The 20939-nt window shown below is 44.4% G+C and overlaps 1 protein-coding gene across 1 annotated transcript in view; it reads right to left on the reverse strand.

Annotated features, from left to right (window-relative positions):
* The window catches only part of LOC129511625 (uncharacterized), a 32726-nt gene extending 12702 nt beyond the window's left edge, over positions 1 to 20024 (reverse strand). The window contains 6 exon segments of the mRNA XM_055328477.1: positions 15173 to 15364; positions 15367 to 16170; positions 16173 to 18069; positions 18072 to 18711; positions 18713 to 18829; positions 18831 to 20024. Coding sequence (XP_055184452.1) covers positions 15173 to 15364; positions 15367 to 16170; positions 16173 to 18069; positions 18072 to 18711; positions 18713 to 18829; positions 18831 to 19735 — 4555 coding nt within the window. The 5' untranslated portion in view covers positions 19736 to 20024.
* Between the last annotated feature and the right edge of the window lie 915 nt (positions 20025 to 20939).

The raw sequence follows: 20939 nt of genomic DNA on the forward strand, positions 1-20939 counted from the left end.
TTCTAATTTCCTTGGTCAACTTTGTTTGATTTAGATTTTTTCAATGAGTGTGTAAAATTATGTAGATTGTACTGATAAAGTCCACAAAAGTTTTCAGAGAGCTAAGATTTCTAAAAAAGACTTCCTTTTTTAAGAACCCTCATTATTTAATCCAGCTGCTTCACACTCTGCATTGCAATTATGTAGTTTCCTTTGGTTGAATACACACTCATCTTAGCTCATGAAGATCATAATTCTGTATAACTACATTGTGGTTTTGTAATTTGTGTTACGTAACGTTCCTTGTGATTGGCTATCCATTCTTTTTTTTTTTTTACATTCACTATTTTATTTTTCTTTTGGGAAAGGAGATGAAGTTTGAACTCAATTTGCAATACTTGATAAATATATGGGTGTCCGCATCATATTAACTAGTACCCTGCGGGGTTTTATTAGGTGTCATGACGTTTGTGGATGAGATTTTTCTTTTCAAATTAATTCCTCTTCAAAACAGGCATAAGAAATAAGAAGGTAAGCTTCCACTTTCTCCAATTTATAATTAGGTTTTAAAAAAGAAGATGATACTAATGACCGAAAATTACTCATGGCGATATATTTGCATTTGAGCTTTCATTCTCTCTTACTTGTCACTGGCATAAGTCTACCAGTTAAGTCAAAAAGAAAAAAAAATGACACTGAAACTCTCAACTGGAACTCGCGAAAGCAAGGAGCTAAGTAGGGAAAGGAATAGGGAAGACATGACATTTCAAGTCATATTATATCACATTTGGAAAATTCTATGCAACTTCCCGCTGGGCATCGCTACTTGGATGCCTCAGATAGACCTACAATGCATAAAATTGAGTCTTTTTCCTTCCTCCCCAGATGGGCACATCTTTTCATTTCTCCCTGTCTTGCTGAGTAGGACCATCAGATACGTAGTAACTTAGGTTAGAAAGCTGAGAATTTTCCTCTTTGGTTCTTCTCATTTCCAGGGCATAAAACTCTCTCCACTTTGCTCCTCAACCTTCCTTGAATTCTTCTTCTTGTCTCCATCCCAGCTGCAACGGCTTTATTTCAGATCATAACTACTTCCTGCCAGATTCACTAAAAGCCCCACAATGGGTTCCCAGGCCTCTGATCTCATTTTTACCCAATCCAATCTCTTTGCTGCTGTAAAATGATCTTTATTATGCGTAGATGAGACCATGCCATTTTTTTCTGCTAGGGATCCTACAGTGGCTTCTTTAACTTTCACGCTGAAGTTTTCAAAAGGCTTATGGCATATGAGAATCTTTCACATCCTAACATCTTCTCCCTCCTAAACCTAATCCCTTGCCCTCCCTTCTTTAGTTCCCTAATCAGGCCATACTACCTTTCCACCCTTGTCACATCATTCCTTATTTTCCTTCTGAGCCTATGTACATGGTTTTCTTTCATCCTAAACACGTCTCTTTTTTCCTGCTTGGCTAGCCCTTATCCCTCCTTCAAACTGTTTTGAAGATTTTTTTTACCCTCTCTTGTTATCCTTCTGGGTTTCCAGGTATTTTCTATAAATTGTCACATCTCAGATTTGGTTTTATTTAGCATTAAATCGAATCATGATTGTTTTCTACTCAACATAAACATCCTGAACCCAGAGACGGTGTCTTTCATACTGTTTCCTCTCATTTCTGGCACAATCCTTAGCATACAATTCAAAATCCAAATGTGTTTGTTGAATGAACAATTGAATGAAATAAGCCAGATTAATTTATGACTCATTTAATTTATGTTGGTTTTGTTGTCAGGAGGTTTTTATAGCCGTGCAAAAAAATTCATGTGCTGCAAAATCAATATTATCTGCCTGCCTCATTGACAAAGGACTCCTATTGGAAACCATTTTATAAAAATAGAACAATCACTTCTACATTATATTCCTTACCACTCATACCTCAAGCTTAAAACCTCAGAAGTATCTTTGACCCTTTTTCTCCTTAATTGTTCAGACCCAATATTCAATAATTCCTTTTGATTCATTCTACTCCCCAAATATCTCTTGGAGGCTTTGCCTACGTCTTCTCTTAATTCCAACAGCCACTCTATTCACTCCTGCTCATCATTTCTCCTGGAATCAGTCCCCCTAAATAGTTTCCCCTTCTTGGGTCTCACTGCGGGATAGACCAAAGAATAGACTTATGCTCTTTGTAATGCCACTGTTGTCACAATTGTAAACTAGAAATTTACTAATGTCATTTCACATTTAAAATAATTCAATAGTTTCCTCATACTTGAAATAAATCAGTGGTTTCCTCTTTCACACAGAAGTCAAGATTTTTTTTAAAAAAGGCATGACAGAGAAAATGCCATGATCGTACCAAATCAGTGTCATTTTTCTCTCGGGGTCAAAACAAGACTGTCTCTCTTAGTTCCCATGACTGGGAGATGACATTTCACCGGTTGTGGAATTTGTATCATAATGTGGGGTAAACTATGTGACCGCTGGCGCAATCTGGAGCTTCTCTGCTAGAGGACCTGGATTTACCGACAGTGACCACGCATTGTGCTTAGGGACGTGAGCTCTTGAATTACACAGGAGTCATGGCTCTAATCTCATTACATATGGGAGTTCAGGCAAATCCCTTTCTCACTCTACATTTAGGTTTCCTCTTCTGGAAAATGGTAACTATTTCAAGGAGATGTTTCAAATTGAACATATTAGAAGTCAGGAAAAACTGGCTGTTATTATCTGTAAAACAGAGATAATGGTTCTATGTATAGGGTTGAAGGTTAAGATGATTTGGGAAGAAGTATTACATATGGTACTTGGTATATTTCATGTGCTTAATGAAGTTAATAGATGTGACCATTATTATTACTAATGTGAATTGCACTATTGAAATTCCTGACAAGGTATTGGATGATATTGATTCCAATCTTTTTTTTTTTTAATTTTATTTACTCATGAGAGATAGAGAGCGAGAGAGAGAGAGAGAGAGAGAGGCAGACACAGGCAGAGGGAGAAGCAGGCTCCATGCAGGGAGCCCGACGTGGGACTCGATCCCTAGTCTCCAGGATCACGCCCTGGGCTGAAGGCCGCACTAAACCGCTGTGCCACCCAGGGATCCCTGATTCCAATCTTATTATAACTTCAAGCAATTATAAGTCTTAAATCACAGTAGTATGTCAACCATCCCCAACAGAATGCTGCTTATAAGAAAGTTATCTATTTTTATTTTGGATGAACAAGGAATGCAGAGACAACGCTGACCATTTAAATATTCAAATATCACCCCTCTTCCCCCCAAATTGGTGAATCATTAACAAGATGCAAATTGCTTTTGGCCGTGGACCAAGAGGTAAGATGGGGCATTAGTCCAAATAGTGCACAAACCGATAACTTTCACGTGAATGAATGAAATTTTCTCTGTATGCCCTTATGGGCAGTGGATATAAAATTCCAGTTATGTTTGTTTTATTTTGAAACTGGTGATTTGGTATCATCTCAAAAAGCTACAATCTAAAATATAACTATGTATGGGGAAAAGCAAAAAAAAAAAAAAAAAAAAAAAAAAACGAACAAACAAAAAACCGGATAATATGCTGTTTAAGTACATCTAAGAGGATATTTTAAATCCACTCCAGACTCAGATATTTCTAATTTTATGAGTCAAGAGACTTAAACACTGTCACAAGTACATGATTTTCACTTACAGGTACATTATAGCATGCTCAAAACCACAGTTGAATTATGAATAATAGTTGTGATTTTAGAAGCTGAGAATGGAAATGAAAAGTATAATATTTACTTCTCCTTAGAGTATATTTAGTCTAGTTAAAACATGCTGGTATAGATTTGAGCAGGTAATAATTGACTATATTTTAAGGCTGGAGGCAAAGCCCAAGGTGCTAACTCAAGCAGGTCATTAACACACTGGAAAAAATGCTCACAGGATATATTTTGTCTATTTGTGCATTTTATACATTATATTCATTGTTGAAGATGCTAAGGCTACTTGAGTTAAATAACACAATTGGGCATAACTTGATGATTTATTAATATTACCTTATAAATTGACTATTTTTCTGTGTGTTACTCTCATTTTAATTTTCCTCTCTCCTGTCCACCTTATTTCTTTCAATAATAGTAAATAACTACAGAGTTGCTTCCACACCTTGTTTTTTAGATGCTATAAAACTCTATTAGGCAAAAATATAATATTAGGTCTCACAAAAGTTTAGAAATTTATGTGTGCACTTGCTAAATGCATATTGCTGATTGAATTACAACTCAAGTGTTTAGCATTTTGGCCAGGAAGCCAATATATTAAATATTCTACGAAATTAGAGAGCTATATTTCTTAGACATGAAGATTTTGTCAGTAAAATTCAACTTATTAAATACTTATTGAAAATCAATCTTCCTCCTGGCTAGTCTACTTTGCTTTATGCACTACTGACTGGGACCATTTTGCACCCTCCTCATCGTTGCTGGAGCTTATTAGAGATTTTTAACTTCTCTTGTCTCCTTCTCCTGGCACGTATGATTATCTGTTTATGAAATCAGGCCTTTCCTCATTTGAAGTCTCTGCCTTTCACTTACTCTTGCACCCCTGTATTCCTCACCACATCTCAGCACCCTCAAGCTTTCCTATCTTCCTTTGGGACTTTCACACTTGGTTTAATTATTCTGTAAGATGTCACAAACATAAAAATTTTCTGAATCTAGGTACCTTTTTTTTTAAGATTTTATTTATTTATTTGATAGAGTGCGCACAAACAGGGAGAGAGGAAGAGGGAGAGGGAGAAGCTGGCTCTCCGTGGAGCAGGGAGCCCTATCCCCAGGACCTCGGGACCATGATCTGAGCCCATGCCGATGCTTAACTGACTGGGCCGCCCAGGGGCCCCTTGGGATCCAGGTATCTAATGTAAATGTTTGGGTGTTAACTACAATTAAAGGGAGTGGTAGAGGGCTGCCAACTGGCTCAGTTGGTTAAGCGTCTGACTCGTGGTTTTGGCTCAGGTCCTAATCTCAGGGTCGGGAGATGGAGCCTTGCATCCAGCTCCCCCGCTGAGCAGGGCCTTCTTGAGATTCTCTCTCCCTCTCCCTCTGTCCCTCCAGCTTATATTCTTTCTGTCTGTCTCTCTCAAATAAATAAATAAATCTTAAAAAAAAAAAAAGGAGGAGGGAGTTGTGGAGCCTATGGCAAGGATATAGGGAGCATCCCATCTAAGCACATTCAAATTTAGAACTTCTAAGACTTTGTACTTTTCCAAACTAAACGGGGATCCCACTAGAGGGTGCCAGTTTATAAATCCCGACCATGGGGCGAAACACAAACTCCTTAGCATGCCCAACACTGCCTCTCGGTATCTGTCCCCTGCCCTTCGACTCAGGCCATCTTCTCACCATTTTGTGAAGAATGTGAATGTCCAGCTATAACCTTGGAATCGTTTGTTCTCACTACGTCCCCCCCCCCCGATATTGACACAGGTCTTTTGAATCAATTACTTACTCCTTTCTGTTGTGAGGTTTTGTTGGCTTCCCCTGAGACCAGGAAGGTGACCCACAGCGCCGTGGAGACTCTTACTTCTATCTTCTCAATTAGTTTTCATTAGCTTGTGACCTCAAGGTCATTAATAGCTGCTCCACTTCCAGGATCACAGCCATATTCTTGATGGGAAGAAGGAAAATGGCACATGGTAAAAGGGGATGCTTGGGCTGGATTAGTTCTCTTTAGAGGATTTTTTTTTTTTAACCTAAAAAATCAAATAGTTACTCCCAGTTACATATACTTGGACAAAATTATGTTACACAAACACTTCTAGCTACCAGGGAGTGCTAGGGAATAATACATTTTTAGTTTCTTCCATTTGCATCCTGATGGGCTTTGCTGGTAAGGAAGGGAGAAATGACTGTTGGTTTCCTTACATGCCTTCCGGTTGTCATTGTCCAACACCTCTTAGTGGCCCTCACAAGGCCTTCCCACACAATCAATTGAAACCAATGTCTATAAATCGGTAGATTGATTTGGAGAGGAAAATCATGGAAAATCAACTAGAAAGCAGCACGTCAAATAAAAGGAAAAATGCAGGATGGTATCACTCCCAGAGTTCACTTAGAGTATACAAGCCATAAGCTTATCTCTGGAAAACAATGGCCCACACAGTGAGGGCACCAAGTACCCAGCACGCGTGCACATGTCATGACCGAGGACAGTCCCTTTCTGGATCCCTGGCGGGGCACAGCTTGGTAGCCTTGGCAGCGCCGTTGCTCAGGATCGTCCTAACCATACTGGCATGGCCTGCTTCCTATTTTCTCATGTGTCTTCTTTTTATGGTGACGTCTAGTTAATTTGCTACTGGCCAAGAGGTGATAATGGATTCATACCACATCTTGTCTAAGTAACCTATTAACACGTGAAAGGAGGTATCTGAAAATTAGGCTTTAACACAAGGAAACGAGTAAATCCCAATGCTGGGATAGTTCCACGGCAGAAATAGCCGCAGGTGGGTGCGGTTTTTAGCGACCTCAACTCTGAGACAAGATGATATTCACACTAGGTCAGCTCGCTTTGTTCCCTGAGATCCCGAGCATGGTGGGCTTTATCTGGATTCTCTGCTCCCCACCCTAGGGCACATCTGGGTGCACTCTTCAGCACCGCTTGACTTTTATGGTCTGGGTGCAACCGTGTATAAATCACAATTGAACAATCTCCTTCACTTTCTTCTCTTAATGCTCTTATGTATAGGGTTCCTAGAAAACATACACTTTTTTTTTCACCTACTACCCATTCCCTAGACCACCAACCCCATGGAATAAAAGTTTCCTGACTATTTGCCCTTTGCTGGGAGCTCTCTTCCTTGTTCAGGAAGTTCCAGAAGATTCACATCTCTGATCCCACATCTGAAGTTGGATTATTGCAACACACATGTAATCAGCCTGCTGATGTCCAGGCTCTCACATTTAATCTCTCACCCCCAGGCTACTCAAGAATTTCCTGAAACAAACATCTGAAACACATTATTCTCCTCCTTTATACTCTTAAATGACCTCAGTTGTTTAAACCACTTAAGCAGGGGATCCCTGGGTGGCGCAGCGGTTTAGCGCCTGCCTTTGGCCCAGGGCGCGATCCTGGAGACCCGGGATCGAATCCCACGTCGGGCTCCCGGTGCATGGAGCCTGCCTCTCCCTCTGCCTGTGTCTCTGCCTCTCTCTCTCTGTGTGACTATCATAAATAAAAAATTAAAAAAAAAATTAAACCATTTAAGCATGGCATTCCAAGTGCTCAAGTCTAGCCTCTGAAATCCATTAAGACAATAAATAGATTAGTGGTTGCTTTGGGAGAGAGGTGGATGGGGATTAATAGTAAATGGTCACGAGGCATTTTATTGGATGATAAGATGTTCTGGAACTGACTGATGGTGACGCACAACTTGGTAAATTTGCTTTAAAAAACATCAATTATTTTTCCCCTCAAGATGCATGAATTTTATAATATGTAAAATGGGCCTCAATATAATTATTTCTTGGGATCCCTGGGTGGCGCAGCGGTTTGGCGCCTGCCTTTGGCCCAGGGCAAGATCCTGGAGACCGGGGATCGAATCCCACGTCAGGCTCCCGGTGCATGGAGCCTGCTTCTCCCTCTGCCTGTGTCTCTGCCTCTCTCTCTCTCTCTGTGTGTGACTATCATAAATAAATAAATTAAAAATTAAAAAAAAATATATATATAATTATTTCTTTTCACATGTGCATTATGCCTTTCTTAATAAAGTGATTCCTCAGCAACTTCCATTTTCTGCTACTCTGGATTCGGGCAAGTCCTTGAAAAGCCACATGGAAATGAATTTCAATGAATTAGATCACAGTTTCTTTCAAATCCATGCGTCAGAAATGGGGGATGTATGGATTAATGGAAGGGCAATATCGGTGAAGGCCACTTGACATGAGGGCATAGTCATATCCTACTCTTCAAGTTCCCTTCCATCTGTTGATGTACAACTCCGTCAGACTATTAAAGTCTTCTTTACCAGGGAAATTTCCCCAGGACAAAATTCTGTAATAAACAAAATTTAGGTAAATATAAAAATATTGTTGGAGATACTTATGGGACATTGTAACTGCCTTCACCTCCCCTACCTTTAGGGTTAGAGTGTCAAAAGACAATAGCTCTGAGACAAAATGTGGATTATAACCAACAGAATAGTGTCTCTCTCATATTCCACTGACCTCAATATCCATGATAAATTCTCACCAAGATTCCAGGGCCCAAACTAACCTACCTTCCTCTTTTTAGGAGAGAGATGTTATTAAGATCCCATGGTTACCTAAGCAGTGAGTTCTAGACTTGATATGTAATTAAACACAGGTATTTGGACATCAAATGGTGTGTTCTTTGCAGGAAAAAAAAAATCCTAACCATATTAGTACGCTTAAATTATTGAGTTTGGATTCCTCCAATCTGCTGTCCTTTTTTTTTTTTTTTTTTTTTTCTCTTTCTGCTGTCCTTTCTTGCCGACAAAAGAGGTTGTCCTGGAGGAGACCTCGTCCTGACAGTGTGTTCCACAGCCCTGACTTTGAACGTGCTCTTGAACTTCTTGGCCTTCAGAGTTTTCAAGTCATGAAAGGCAAAGGTCAGAGATTTGCAATATTATTGTGGGAGAAAGGCATCCTGTTTGTCAATGATAACACCTTGGTTCCCAGTAATGATGAGTCAAAGAACATGCAGGGACCCCGGGATGCAACACAGACACAGTCAGGTGCGTACAGGGTAGAGGGAGCCCACTGAGGGAGCTTCCTAGACAGAAGGCTCATCATCTTCAATCCATATGGCTCCAGTGGTATTTAGACAGAAAAGACAGGTACGGTGACCTGCTAGAAGGCCATAACTATTTTTCTCTATTCCTTCAGCCCATGCAGAACTCTCCAAAGTCAGTCTTGCACATCTACATGGTCCAAAATTATCTTTGTTTTGAAGCTTTATGTCACATTATCCACTGTCTCTTTATTAAGAAAAATAAGACATTTTGCTAAGTGATATCAACCATACCCTTGTGCAATGCTTTTACACTTGCTTTTCTTCTCTCAATTTTACCCGATTTTTTTTCCTTCTGCATCTCAGAGTGTAAAAGCATGTTCCACAGCACGATACAAATGATAAATATCATCCCCATTCCTTTCACTTCTCATTTCTTTGCTAAACCTCTAAAAGTGCAAGGAGCCATTTTACAGTGGCGCTCACTGTATTGCTGGCTCTGACACATCTTCCCTGTCTCTGAAAGAAACATAAGAAAATAACAGGGCATCTTCTGGGACCATTATGTGTCTGGGGGAAAAATATCCAGAGATTGTCTGTAACCCCTTGCAGGGCATTGTCCATAAGCAGGGAAGAGCTCTCCTTCTTGATTAGGAGGTACTTTCATTTGAATGGTCTCACATGTCCTCTTACACACACAGGCAGCACTTCTACTCCATTATTACCGTGACCACCGGGTTGTAACAATAAATAGGATTTTATTTTGTTGAACAGTTCTCATCGTTGCCAATTCTGACTCCCTTTGATAGCACAGAACAACACAATATGAGGTTATTTGGAAGAGGGTGATGAAACATATATACACAACCTTTTGAGTCTATTCTCTTCACTTCTAAAGAAAGACAAAAAGTAAATGTGAGAAGACACAGAAAAGCACAGGTAGAAACATGAGCATCAACACAGTATAAGACATTGCCAATGTGGAGAAGTTTGAAAGAGGAATGGTTTAAATGATAGCTTTTATTTTATGACTTAGAGAGAAGTTTACTATTTTACTTCTTAGAGATGTGGTATTATGCCATTAAATTAAACTATCTGGGGTGTCTCCAGCCGCTATTTTTTAACCTCAAAGAAAGAAACCCTGATTTACAAATTTAATATTTCAAATTTTTATATTTATACAGTTATAGATTTCCCCATATTCTCTTGTCACAATCTAATATCAAGAAACAATAGCTGATTTTATTCTTATAATCGCAAAAGTACTGTTCAAAAGGACGCAGCATAATTTTGTAAGAACATGTTTCCTACCACACAGTGGAAAGAAACAGCATAGTGGGTAAAGGCCATTCCATTTTAGAGAGGCATCGTTTTGCTTATGAAAGCATAAAACTTGTCAATCTTATTGCTTTCGTATGTATGATTCCGCTGTAAAGTTGATTAGATGATATGCTGTGAATAATTTGGAAAACCTGTTTTTATTTCTTTAGTCCTAGAGAACATTTGTCACAGGTGCATTTGCTGTACATTTTCTATTCTGTTTTATTTTTACTTATCATATTTATACATCCTTTTTGGATGTGCCATTGAGTTTCATTGTTAGATTACTTAGTGGAAGTTCACTGGATACATTCCAAAATCTAATTACTTGGCTTAATTGAAACACATTTAGTTTTGTACTGGGTGGCATTTTCTTATACCACAGATAATAGTTCAGCTTTTCTTTTCCAAGTAAACGTCCTCCCCAAAGCAAGCACACACATCTACCACAAGAAGTTGAGCTGTGACTACCTCCTGCTTATAATTACCAGCAAAACTGAGAAAAATCACAGATTCTCCCTTTCCTGCAGTGTCGCTAAAGGAACACCTCAACCATAGGAGGAAAAAAATTGTTTGGTGGAATTGGAAATAATGAATTGTCAAGATGCCATAAATAAAATCAAAATATATTTCTATTTTACTTCAAAATACGTAAGCACTTTTTGTGAAGTTTGCTCAGAGCGATAGTTTAAAATATTTCCTATAAACAAATATGGAACACTGCCGTTTGACATTTAATACAGCATATGGAAATATATATCCCCTAAAAGAGAAGGAAGGAAAATATGTACAGTATTCCATTTATGGCTTAAAGTTTTACATGTTACATTAAAAAAGAAACATGTGAAGTATTACTTAGGGAGATGGCCATGGTGAAAACTATAAAAAATCATACTTAATAACTCCAAGAATTCAACACACAAGTCAATTTGAATAAAATAAACTTTGCTGAGGACCTGTTCTTATATGGCTACAACTGACAATTTTAAAACTATGTCTTTTAAGTTTTGTTGTTAACATTTTAAGATTTTTTGTAAAGATTTTATTTATTCATGAGACACAGGGAGAGAGAGAGGCAGAGACACAGGCAGAGGGAGAAGCAGGCTCCCTGTGAGGAGCCTGATATGGGACTCAATCCCAGGACCCCAGGGTCACAGCCTGAGCTGAAGGCAGATACTCAACCTCTGAGTCATCCAAGTGTCCTGTAACATTTTAAGATTGTTGCAACCCACATCTTATAACTGAAGAAAACATGAAGTTCAGGAAGTTCACAATCATATCTACTTAAAATCTTAAAGAGTCAGGACCTCTGGGAGGCTCAGTGGTTGAGCATCTGCCTTCGGCTCAGGTCTGGTCCTTGGCTCCCAGGATTGAGTTCCGTGTCAGGCTCCCTGCAGGGAGCCTGCTTCTCCCTCTGCCTGTGTCTCTGCCTCTCTCTCTCTATGTCTGTCATGAACAAATAAAATCTTAAAAAAAAAAAAGCCTTTCAGAGTCAGGGTTAGGTCTCCTAGGTCAAAGTCCATGTTTTTTTCACCCCAATATCAAAACTGGTCCAACAATTAGCCCACCCAAAATAGAAGACCTCCTAGCCTTAGCTGGAGGACATGATCCATGTTACCACACAGATATTTGTGTACATTTGAAAAGGTGGATTACATGGGGACTTTTAAATCTAAGATATGCATAAATTAAATGTTTAATTTAAAACCATATAAATAGGGATCCCTGGGTGGCGCAGCGGTTTGGCGCCTGCCTTTGGCCCGGGGCGCGATCCTGGAGACCCGGGATCGAATCCCACGTCGGGCTCCCGGTGCATGGAGCCTACTTCTCCCTCTGCCTGTGTCTCTGCCTCTCTCTCTCTCTCTGTGACTATCATAAATAAATAAAAATTAAAAAAAATAAAACCATATAAATGACTATTAATTTTTCTACGTCCAAGGCCCTTTCTTTAAATGTAGGTCAAAAAGAAATGAAAAAAACTTTATGGTTTCTTTCTTTTTTTTTTTCTTAAACTATATGCATAATATAGTGTGCAAAATTTCAAATTTTTGTTTCTTCAAAATGGAATGAAAATTGAGAATATGAGAGAAGAAATTTAAATGTATAATCCTTTACATTTTGTGTTTTTCTTCCCCCAATAGATATTGATTGACATAGCACATCAAATCTGGGGCCTAATTTTTTAGCAACTAACCTGATTTGGAGTTTTTAAAGCCATCACTTTAAATTTAACTGGACTGTTAAAAGTAATTGTACTTACATATTACTGGTTTAATTTCACTAGTGTTTTTAATATTTAACTTATGTAACATAATAATAGGATAATTTTCATAAATAGATGTAGAGAAAAACTGTTGCTGAGACTGCAAATTGAATTATTAGAAGAAAGAAATGCAAAGATATATAAAAGTGTTAACTATGAGCATTAGTTTGCTGCGGTGATCAACCGATACACTTTCACGGGGAGTGATGTCAGTTTATTCAGTGAATCAGTTAACTAGAGGACAATTAATTGAGATATATGGAATATAATAAAAAAAATGAGTTCATTAGCCTAATGCATTTTTAGGTGTTAATTCTATTCTCTATGTTCACTATGAATGCTAACAGGAAAGTAACTAATATTGTGGAGTTAATATATGTAATAGTTTAAAGAAAGAAGATAATTACTGTATGTTGAGCACCTTCTATATGTCAGTCCTTTTTTAGACATTATCTACTTTTAGACTGGTAACATGCTCAAAAGTAATATTGTTGGACCCTGGCTCACGGGTGCCAACGTGGCCCGGTGGACGCCCCAGAGACCCAGACCCCAGACAGGCAGATGCAATTAGCAAGAGGGTTTATTGAACGTTTGCGCAAACGGGCTCTCCGCCTCCGAGGAGGAAAAGAGCCCCGATTAGCAATTACAGGGATCTTTTAAAAGGCAAAAGGAAAGAAACTGCCCAAAGACAAAAGAACCGCGGGAGTCGCATGGCATCCAGGTTGATTTTGGGGAGGGTCAACATGAACCTATTCAGGGACATTCCAATCAGGGTGTGGGGGGGGGAAACGCTTTTCTTATTGTAAACAGAATGCTTTTAGTTGCTAAAATTTCAGGAAGACAGCTGGATGGGCTGCCTCTGGGTTAGGGCTGGCCCTACTTACAAGGGGGGGGAGGTTTCTTCATTCCCTCCTCTTGTTTGGGCTGATTTTAACCTTAAAATCTTAGGGAACATTTATTTTTTCAGTTTGGAGGGCCCGACATTGCTGAGTTAATACCAGAGCTTGGGTAATAGACAATCTTTCTCGGATGAACTGGAGCAGCCGGTTGAGGACGCAGGGGCCGAAAGTTAGCAGCAGGAGCAGGATAACTAGAGGGCCCATAATGGTAGAGATTAGGGTGGTCAGCCAGGGAGACTGATTAAACCAGCTTTCAAACCAGCCCTGCTGGGCCTCCCGGTCCCTTTGTCTTTTATTTGACCTTTCCCTGAGTTTGGCCATGGAGTCTCTGATGACTCCAGAATGGTCTGCATAGAAACAGCATTCCTCTCCCAGGGCCGCACACAGTCCTCCCTCTTTCAGGAATAGTCAATCCAAGCCTCCCCTGTTGTGAAGTGCTACTTCTGAAAGTGAGGGGAGGGACTGTTCTAGCTTAGAAACGGACTGCGCTAGTGTCCGTAGATCCTCATCTACAGCTGTTTGGAGTTCTATATAACGTTGTGAGTCCTGGATCAGAGCAGCTGCGCCAGACCCACCCCAGCAGCGACCCCTAGTCCCAACATAACGGCTAAGGTTAGGGAGACAGGTTCGCGCCGAAAACGGGTGGGATGTTTATCATACTGATTTTCTAGAGTTTCAGCAGGGTGATAGAACACCCTGGGTATGATCTGCACCATGACACAGAAGTCGTTTGAGCTATTTAGAACCTTAGCCGACACACAGGGGGTGAGGCCTTTGTTGCACGCCCACCAAGTTCTCGGCTGGGGCTCCAGGTAAGAATCAGTCCCCAAAATCGGGGTGGTAGTGTTGCAGAGTCTCTGGTAGCCCCGGGGGGTGTTCCTATGCAGGTTCCCTGTCCTGTAACTTCTGTAAGGGTGAATTGTGGTTGGGAGTCGGGTGTGCATCCCTGAGTGCTAGTGATGTTATTATAGGTCCCTGAAGTAGCAATTCCCTCATAATAGGGGGGGGGGGGAAGCAAGGCAGAGCCAGCAGGATTTAGTTACATCGGGGCTGGTTCGATTAAGGGCCAGGAATGCCCCTATGATAAGATTAAACAGTCGTTGTCCGGTCTCGGGTGACGACCGAGGGGTTGGAGTGACCGCGAAGTTAGTGGGTGCGGCGCTCCCTGCGGCTAGGGCCGGGGCAGCTCTTTGTTCCCCGAGGACCGCGTTAGGCCCGATCGCCACGGGGTCTGGGGATTCTATTTTTAGCTTAATTCTGAATATAAAACCATCATCTGTTCTTTCTTTGTATAACCTGAGTCCCCACGTATATCCATTGGCCCAGTAAGTAGCCCTTTTTCCAGGCTCCGTGAAGGATATCCGTAGGGGATGACACCACCCTTGGCAGGGCCCATAATTAAGGGTTTTCCATTTGCTAAATGTCGGGTGAGTATAGTTAGCCTTGACAGTGATATAATCCCAGGAGGAGGAGGGCCTCCATCCTGTATCCCCAGTAGTTTCGCACCCCCAATTTTTACAATAAAAATATTCCCCTCCTCCACAGGTGGGATTTAGCCTGCGATCCCTGTGGTGCCCGGGACAGACATAAAAGGGAAGAGTGCTTAGCATGGCCCTTCTGTCAGGCGTGCCACATCCTCCCCATGGGTCTAATCCCAGTCGCCCTGGAGGGCTTTCTTGGTTAGGGGCTCTAGAGGTGTCGAAGTATCCCTCTAGGTCCCATGGGCTAGGGGCCCCTATGGTTAGCTTGCATAGGTCAGGATATAGGTCAGGCCACCAGGTTCCCACGGGGGCGGTCTTAGTTATAGACCAGACCTCGTCACCCCCAGACGTTAGTACTTGCCAGGTTAACCTTTTGAGGGCATGAGGGTCACCTTTGGCGGAGGTGAAGAGCGCTAGGAAAGGTAGGAATATAACAACTGTCATTGAACAATTTTTGGAAGTCTTATCTTGAGCGGGTTTTGGGTGCGGTGGAGCTTCCATTGGAGTGGCTCATCCGTCCGTTCTGGCTGGCGTCAGCGGTGCTCGTTGATGGGGCGCGCTGGACGTGTGAGGCGTGGACCCAAGCAGCAATGCCGTCTACCTTTAAGGCGGTTGGGGTGGTCAGTAGTACAGTATATGGGCCCTTCCAGCGGGGCTCAAGCGTCCTGGACTGATGTCTCCTGACTAGATGGAGTCACCGATCTGGAACGGGTGTGGGCCGGTTGTGTCTCCGGAGCGGTAGACAGCCGCAAGGGGTTTCCAGATCTGGTGCTGGATAATCTGGAGCGCCTTTAGCCTGTCCTGTAAACCGGGAGTGTTAGCAAGAGGGTCAATAGCAGAATCTAGTAAGTCCGTTACTGGTGGGGGACCTCCATAGAGAACCTCGTAAGGAGTTAGCCCATGGCGCGCGGGAGTGTTCCGGACTCGGAACAGAACCATAGGGAGGTGTTGGACCCAGTCTCTAGTGCCAGTCTCCAATGTCAATTTAGTTAGGGTCTCTTTAATTGTTCTATTCATTCTTTCTACCTGACCTGAGCTCTGGGGTCTGTATGCACAATGTAATTTCCAATTTATCCCCAGTAATCTGGCCACCAACTGACTTACCTGGGAGACGAAGGCGGGGCCGTTGTCCGACCCTATTACCTTGGGCAGTCCAAACCGGGGGAAAATTTCTTCCAGGATTTTCTTGACAACCACCTGGGTGGTTTCTCGCTTGGTGGGGAATGCTTCTGTCCAGCCTGAAAAGGTATCTATAAACACTAGGAGGTACTTGTTACCATATTTACCTGGCTTGATTTCGGTGAAGTCTACTTCCCAGTTAGTTCCGAGTCTTTCTCCCCCCATCCTGGTTCCCTCAGGCATCTTGAGGTGTTTGGTATTTACCTTAGCACAAGGTACACAAGCGTCGGTTACCTGTTGGATCAGGGAGGGGAGTTTGGGAATGTAATAGGTCTGACCTTCTCTCCGGAGGAGTGCTTTTAATTTGTGTGTCTGAGGTGAGTCCATCGGTGGAGGTGAGTCACCAGTTCTTTGGCCCTTTTCTGGGGCAGGACCGTCTTCCCTTGGTGTTTCCAGACCTTCATTTGCTCGTCATATTTTGCCCCTATTTGCTGGATGATATCTAGGTCGCTGTCTGAGTACTCGAGAGAGAGTTGCCCCGGTGTCCGGACAGCCTCTGGTACTTGTAGGGAGAGGGCCTGTGGGCCTAGTGCAGCGGCCCGTGCTGTCTCATCGGCCATCCTGTTCCCCTCTGCTACTGGGTCATTGCCTCGCTGATGCCCAGGACAGTGAATTATACTCAGTTTTCTCGGCAGAAAGAGGGAATGGAGAAGATCTTGTATTTCTTCTCTGTTTTTGATGTTTTTACCTGCTGAGGTTAGGAGACCCCTTCTACGGTATATTTCTCCATGAACATGGGCAGTTGCAAAAGCATATCTGCTGTCAGTATAAATGTTGATCTTTTTGTCCTTAGCCTTTCTTAGGGCCTGAGTTAGGGCTATAAGCTCTGCCCTTTGAGCTGAAGTCCCAGGCTCTAAGGCACTGGCCCAAATGACAGCTTTCCCATCTACCACGGCCGCCCCGGCTTTACGCTCACCATTTCGTAGAAAGCTACTCCCATCGGTGTACCAGGTTGCTTCAGCATCTGGCAAAGGCTGGTCCGTCAAGTCCCCTCTGGTGCCATGGACTTCAGCTAGGATCTGGTGGCAATGATGCATTACTAGGGAGGGGGACTCGGTTTCTGGAAGCAAGGTGGCCGGGTTTAGAGATGTAGCCGTTCCAAACTGTATCCGCTCAGAATTCAGTAACATGGCCTGATAATGGGTGACCCGGGCGTTTGAGAGCCATCGATCAGGGGGCTGGCGGATGACTGTCTCTACGGCGTGGGGGGCCACCACAGTGAGGGGTTGGCCAAAAGTCAACTTGTCTGAGTCTTTTACCAGGACTGCCACAGCCGCTATTATTCGGAGACATGGGGGCCATCCTGCAGCCACGCTGTCTAATTTTTTTGAAAAGTATGCCACGGGCCTTTTCCAGGGTCCCAGTTTTTGAGTTAGGACCCCTTTGGCTATTCCATTATGTTCATCAACATATAGCGTAAAAGGCTTGGTTACATCTGGGAGGCTCAGGGCAGGGGCGGTCAATAAGGCCCTTTTTATTTTGTCAAAAGCCAATTGCTGCTCCTTTCCCCAGTGGTAGGAGGTGTTGGATTTCGTGAGAGGATATAGGGGAGCCGCCATCTCCGCAAACCCGGGTATCCGGAGGCGGCAGAACCCAGCACTGCCGAGGAACTCTCGTAGTCCTTTGGCATTAGTGGGTGCTGGGATCAGGGCTACAGCCTTTTTGCGGCTCTCCGTCAGCCACCTCTGGCCTCCTTCCAGGAGATATCCCAGATAGGTCACTTGTCTCTGGCCTATTTGGGCCTTTTTGGCGGAGGCCCTATACCCCAGTTCTCCCAGTGTCTCAAGCAGGGCCCCCGTACCTTTTACACAATCCTGTTCTGTCCTAGCCGCCAGGAGCAAATCATCCACGTACTGCAGAAGGACGAGGTCCGGATGGCCAACTCGGAAATCTGCCAAATCCCGATGCAAGGCCTCATCGAACAAAGTGGGGGAGTTTTTGAATCCCTGTGGCAGCCTTGTCCAAGTGAGTTGTCCTGAGAATCCCGTCTCAGGATCTTTCCATTCAAAGGCAAAAATAGGCTGGCTTTGAGAGCTTAACCTCAGGCAAAAGAATGCATCTTTTAGATCTAACACCATATACCAGACATGGCTTGGGGGTAAGGTGCTGAGCAAGTTGTAGGGATTTGGCACCGTGGGATGTATGTCCTCTGTCCTCCAGTTAACCTCTCGTAAATCTTGTACCGACCGGTAATCTCCTGTGCCGGGTTTTTTTTTACGGGTAATAGAGGAGTATTCCAGGGTGACTGGCAAGGTATTAAAATGCCCAATTGTAATAGTCTCTGTATATGTGGCCGAATGCCTTCTTTGGCCTCTTTGCTCATTGAATATTGCCGGATCGATATGGGGGTGGCCGAGGGTTTTAAGTTTATAATTATGGGCGGCTGGTTTACAGCTAGTCCCATTCCGGCCGTTTCCACCCAGGCCTGAGGGTAGTTAGTGAGCCATTCAGAATCTAGGGGCTGGACGGACGGTGGAGAGTCCTCGTGCAGCCGGTGTTCATCCTCTAGGTGCAAGGTCAGTACCTGGAGGGGCTGCCCTCCCGCGCCAGTAATAGTGGCCCCTTTTTGCTGAAAATGTATCTGGGCCCCTACTTTTCAAAGAAGGTCTCTGCCTAGGAGAGGGTAAGGGCAGTCTGGGACCAGTAAGAAGGAATGCGTTACTTGCCCAGTGCTCAGGTGGACCTTCCGTTCGGTTGTCCATCGATATAACTTGCCTCCAGTTGCCCCCTGAACCCAAGACATTTTAGAGCTCAAGGGTCCTTTTGCCTCAGTTAAAACTGAATGTTGAGCCCCCGTATCGACCAGGAAGGTCACCAGCTGTCCCCCCACTTTAAGGGTTACCCGAGGCTCGGGGGGGTTCCTGGCCCTGACACCCCTAATCTTCATCTTCTAGGGACAAAACAGGAATGGGCTTCTTTTTAGGTCCCTGCGTTTGGCCCTTCCTTGGGCAATCTTTAACCCAATGTCCTTCCTTTCCAGTAGGCACACTGGTCTCGTTCAACCCGTGGTCCTCTTTTGTCTCCCAGGTCCCTACTCTGTCCTGACTTACTCTGCCCTGAGCCCTGTACTACGGTGGCCAGTATCCTAGTCAGCTCTTTATTACGTCTTTTATCTCTCTTATCCTCCCGTTCCTCTTGCTCTTTACGGATCCTTTCCTCCCTTTCCTCTAGGGTTTCTCGCTTGTTAAAAACCTTCTCTGCCTCTTTCACTAAGTCCTGTAAGGTGTACCCCTGAAGTCCCTCCAACCGTTGTAACTTATTACGAATATCCGAGGCCGACTGTCCAATGAAGGACATAATTACATCTGGTTGGCGGTCTTCAGCCAAGGGGTCAAAGGGAGTATACATGCGGTAGCCTTCTATTAACCTCTCCAGAAAACCTGCCGGCGTCTCCTCTTTTCCCTGCACTATAGCACGTACCTTTGCCAAATTGGTGGGGCGACGCCCTGCCCCTTTGAGACCCGCTAGGAGTACCTGGCGATAGAGACGGAGCCGCTCCCTACCAGCAACAGTGTCGTAGTCCCAGGTCGGGCGAACCAAGGGGAAAACATCCTCAATCTCATTAGGATTGGGATGGGTCGGCCCATCCCAAAGAGCTGGGTCGGCCATTAGGATTGGGATGGGTCGGCCCATCCCATTGAGCTGGGTCGGCCTCCCATCCGCCCCCGGGACGTTTTTCCGAACTTCGAGGTACACGCGCTGTCTCTCCTCCGTGGTGAGGAGAGTCTGCAGGAGCTGTTGGCGGTCATCCCGGGTCGGCTGGTGGGTCAACAGAATTGACTCAATTAATCCGGTTAGCGCCTGGGGGTCTTGGGAGAAGGAGGGGTTATGGGTTTTCCAGTTGTAAAGGTCAGAGGCAGAGAACGGCCAATATTGCATCTGGCCGCCTACTGACCGGAGGGGAAATGCCTGGGAGGTCCAGACGTCTTCCGACTCTCCCCCGCGCTCTCGCCGAAAGCGGAGGCGACTGGCGAGCGGGGGTGAAGCGAGGGGTTGCCCCTCTGCCCCCGTAGAGTCGGGGGACGGAGCTGAGGGAGCGGAGGGAGAGGTAGGGGCCTCCGAGCGGGGCGTTGGGGGTTGGGCATAAGGGGGAGGGGAGGAGTCCAAGAGAAGGAGACTGTCCTGGTCCCCTGGGAGCACAGGCGGCTCCTTAGGTTTTGATTCAGGAAATTTTAGGGGGAAAAGGGTGAAGGGAGAGGAGGGACGGGGAATTGGGGGAGTGGGGCAGGGAGGGAGTGAGGGTCTCGGGCTCGGTCCCCCTTGAGAAAGGATAAAGCATTTTATCCAGGGGGGTGGATTCTTAGCGAGATCCTCCCATACTATGATGTACGGCACCTGATCGAGGTGTCCATTGTGTCCTGGCTGGAAGACCAGGGCCTTCACCTGCAAGATAATGTCAATATTAAAAGTTCCGTTCCTGGGCCACCCGACGTTGAAAGCCGGCCACTCCGAGGAGCAGAAGGTGACCCATCTTCGTCTTCTGACCTCGACCGAAAGATTGTGTGCCCGGCCGGCGACTTCTTTCCAGTGACCTAGAGTGAGGCTTAAAGGGGTGGTTACAGTCTGCCCCATGGGTGTAGAGAAGGGGTGAGCGGTGAGGAGGAGGACAGGAAAGGAAGAAAAACACGGAACGAACAGACGCACACGAACGACAGGACTGGCGCGGCAGATTCAGACGGGAGCGGTCGCGAACCACGACCCTCCCCGAAGAGGAGGGAGTGCCGGGGCTCCGTTCCTCTTCCAGACCACTCCGGAGTCCGACTCCGGAGGGGGACCAGGGGTTTCGGGAACGTCTGCCTCCACCGCTGGTCCAAATACAGAATACAGAGTACAGCGTCCTGCAGGCACAATACAGACCCGGCACAAAACAGACCCGGCCAGTCAGACAAACGGACGAGACAGATAGGACATTTAGCGAGCTCGGTCTTACCTCCTACCGGTCTTAGGATTGAGTCTGGGGCGTCTCAGATCCCGGACGAGCCCCCAAATGTTGGACCCTGGCTCACGGGTGCCAACGTGGCCCGGTGGACGCCCCAGAGACCCAGATCCCAGACAGGCAGATGCAGTTAGCAAGAGGGTTTAT

The sequence above is a fragment of the Nyctereutes procyonoides genome, unplaced genomic scaffold (assembly GCF_905146905.1).
Source record: "Nyctereutes procyonoides isolate TBG_1078 unplaced genomic scaffold, NYPRO_anot_genome, whole genome shotgun sequence".
Classification (NCBI taxonomy): Eukaryota; Metazoa; Chordata; class Mammalia; order Carnivora; family Canidae; genus Nyctereutes; species Nyctereutes procyonoides.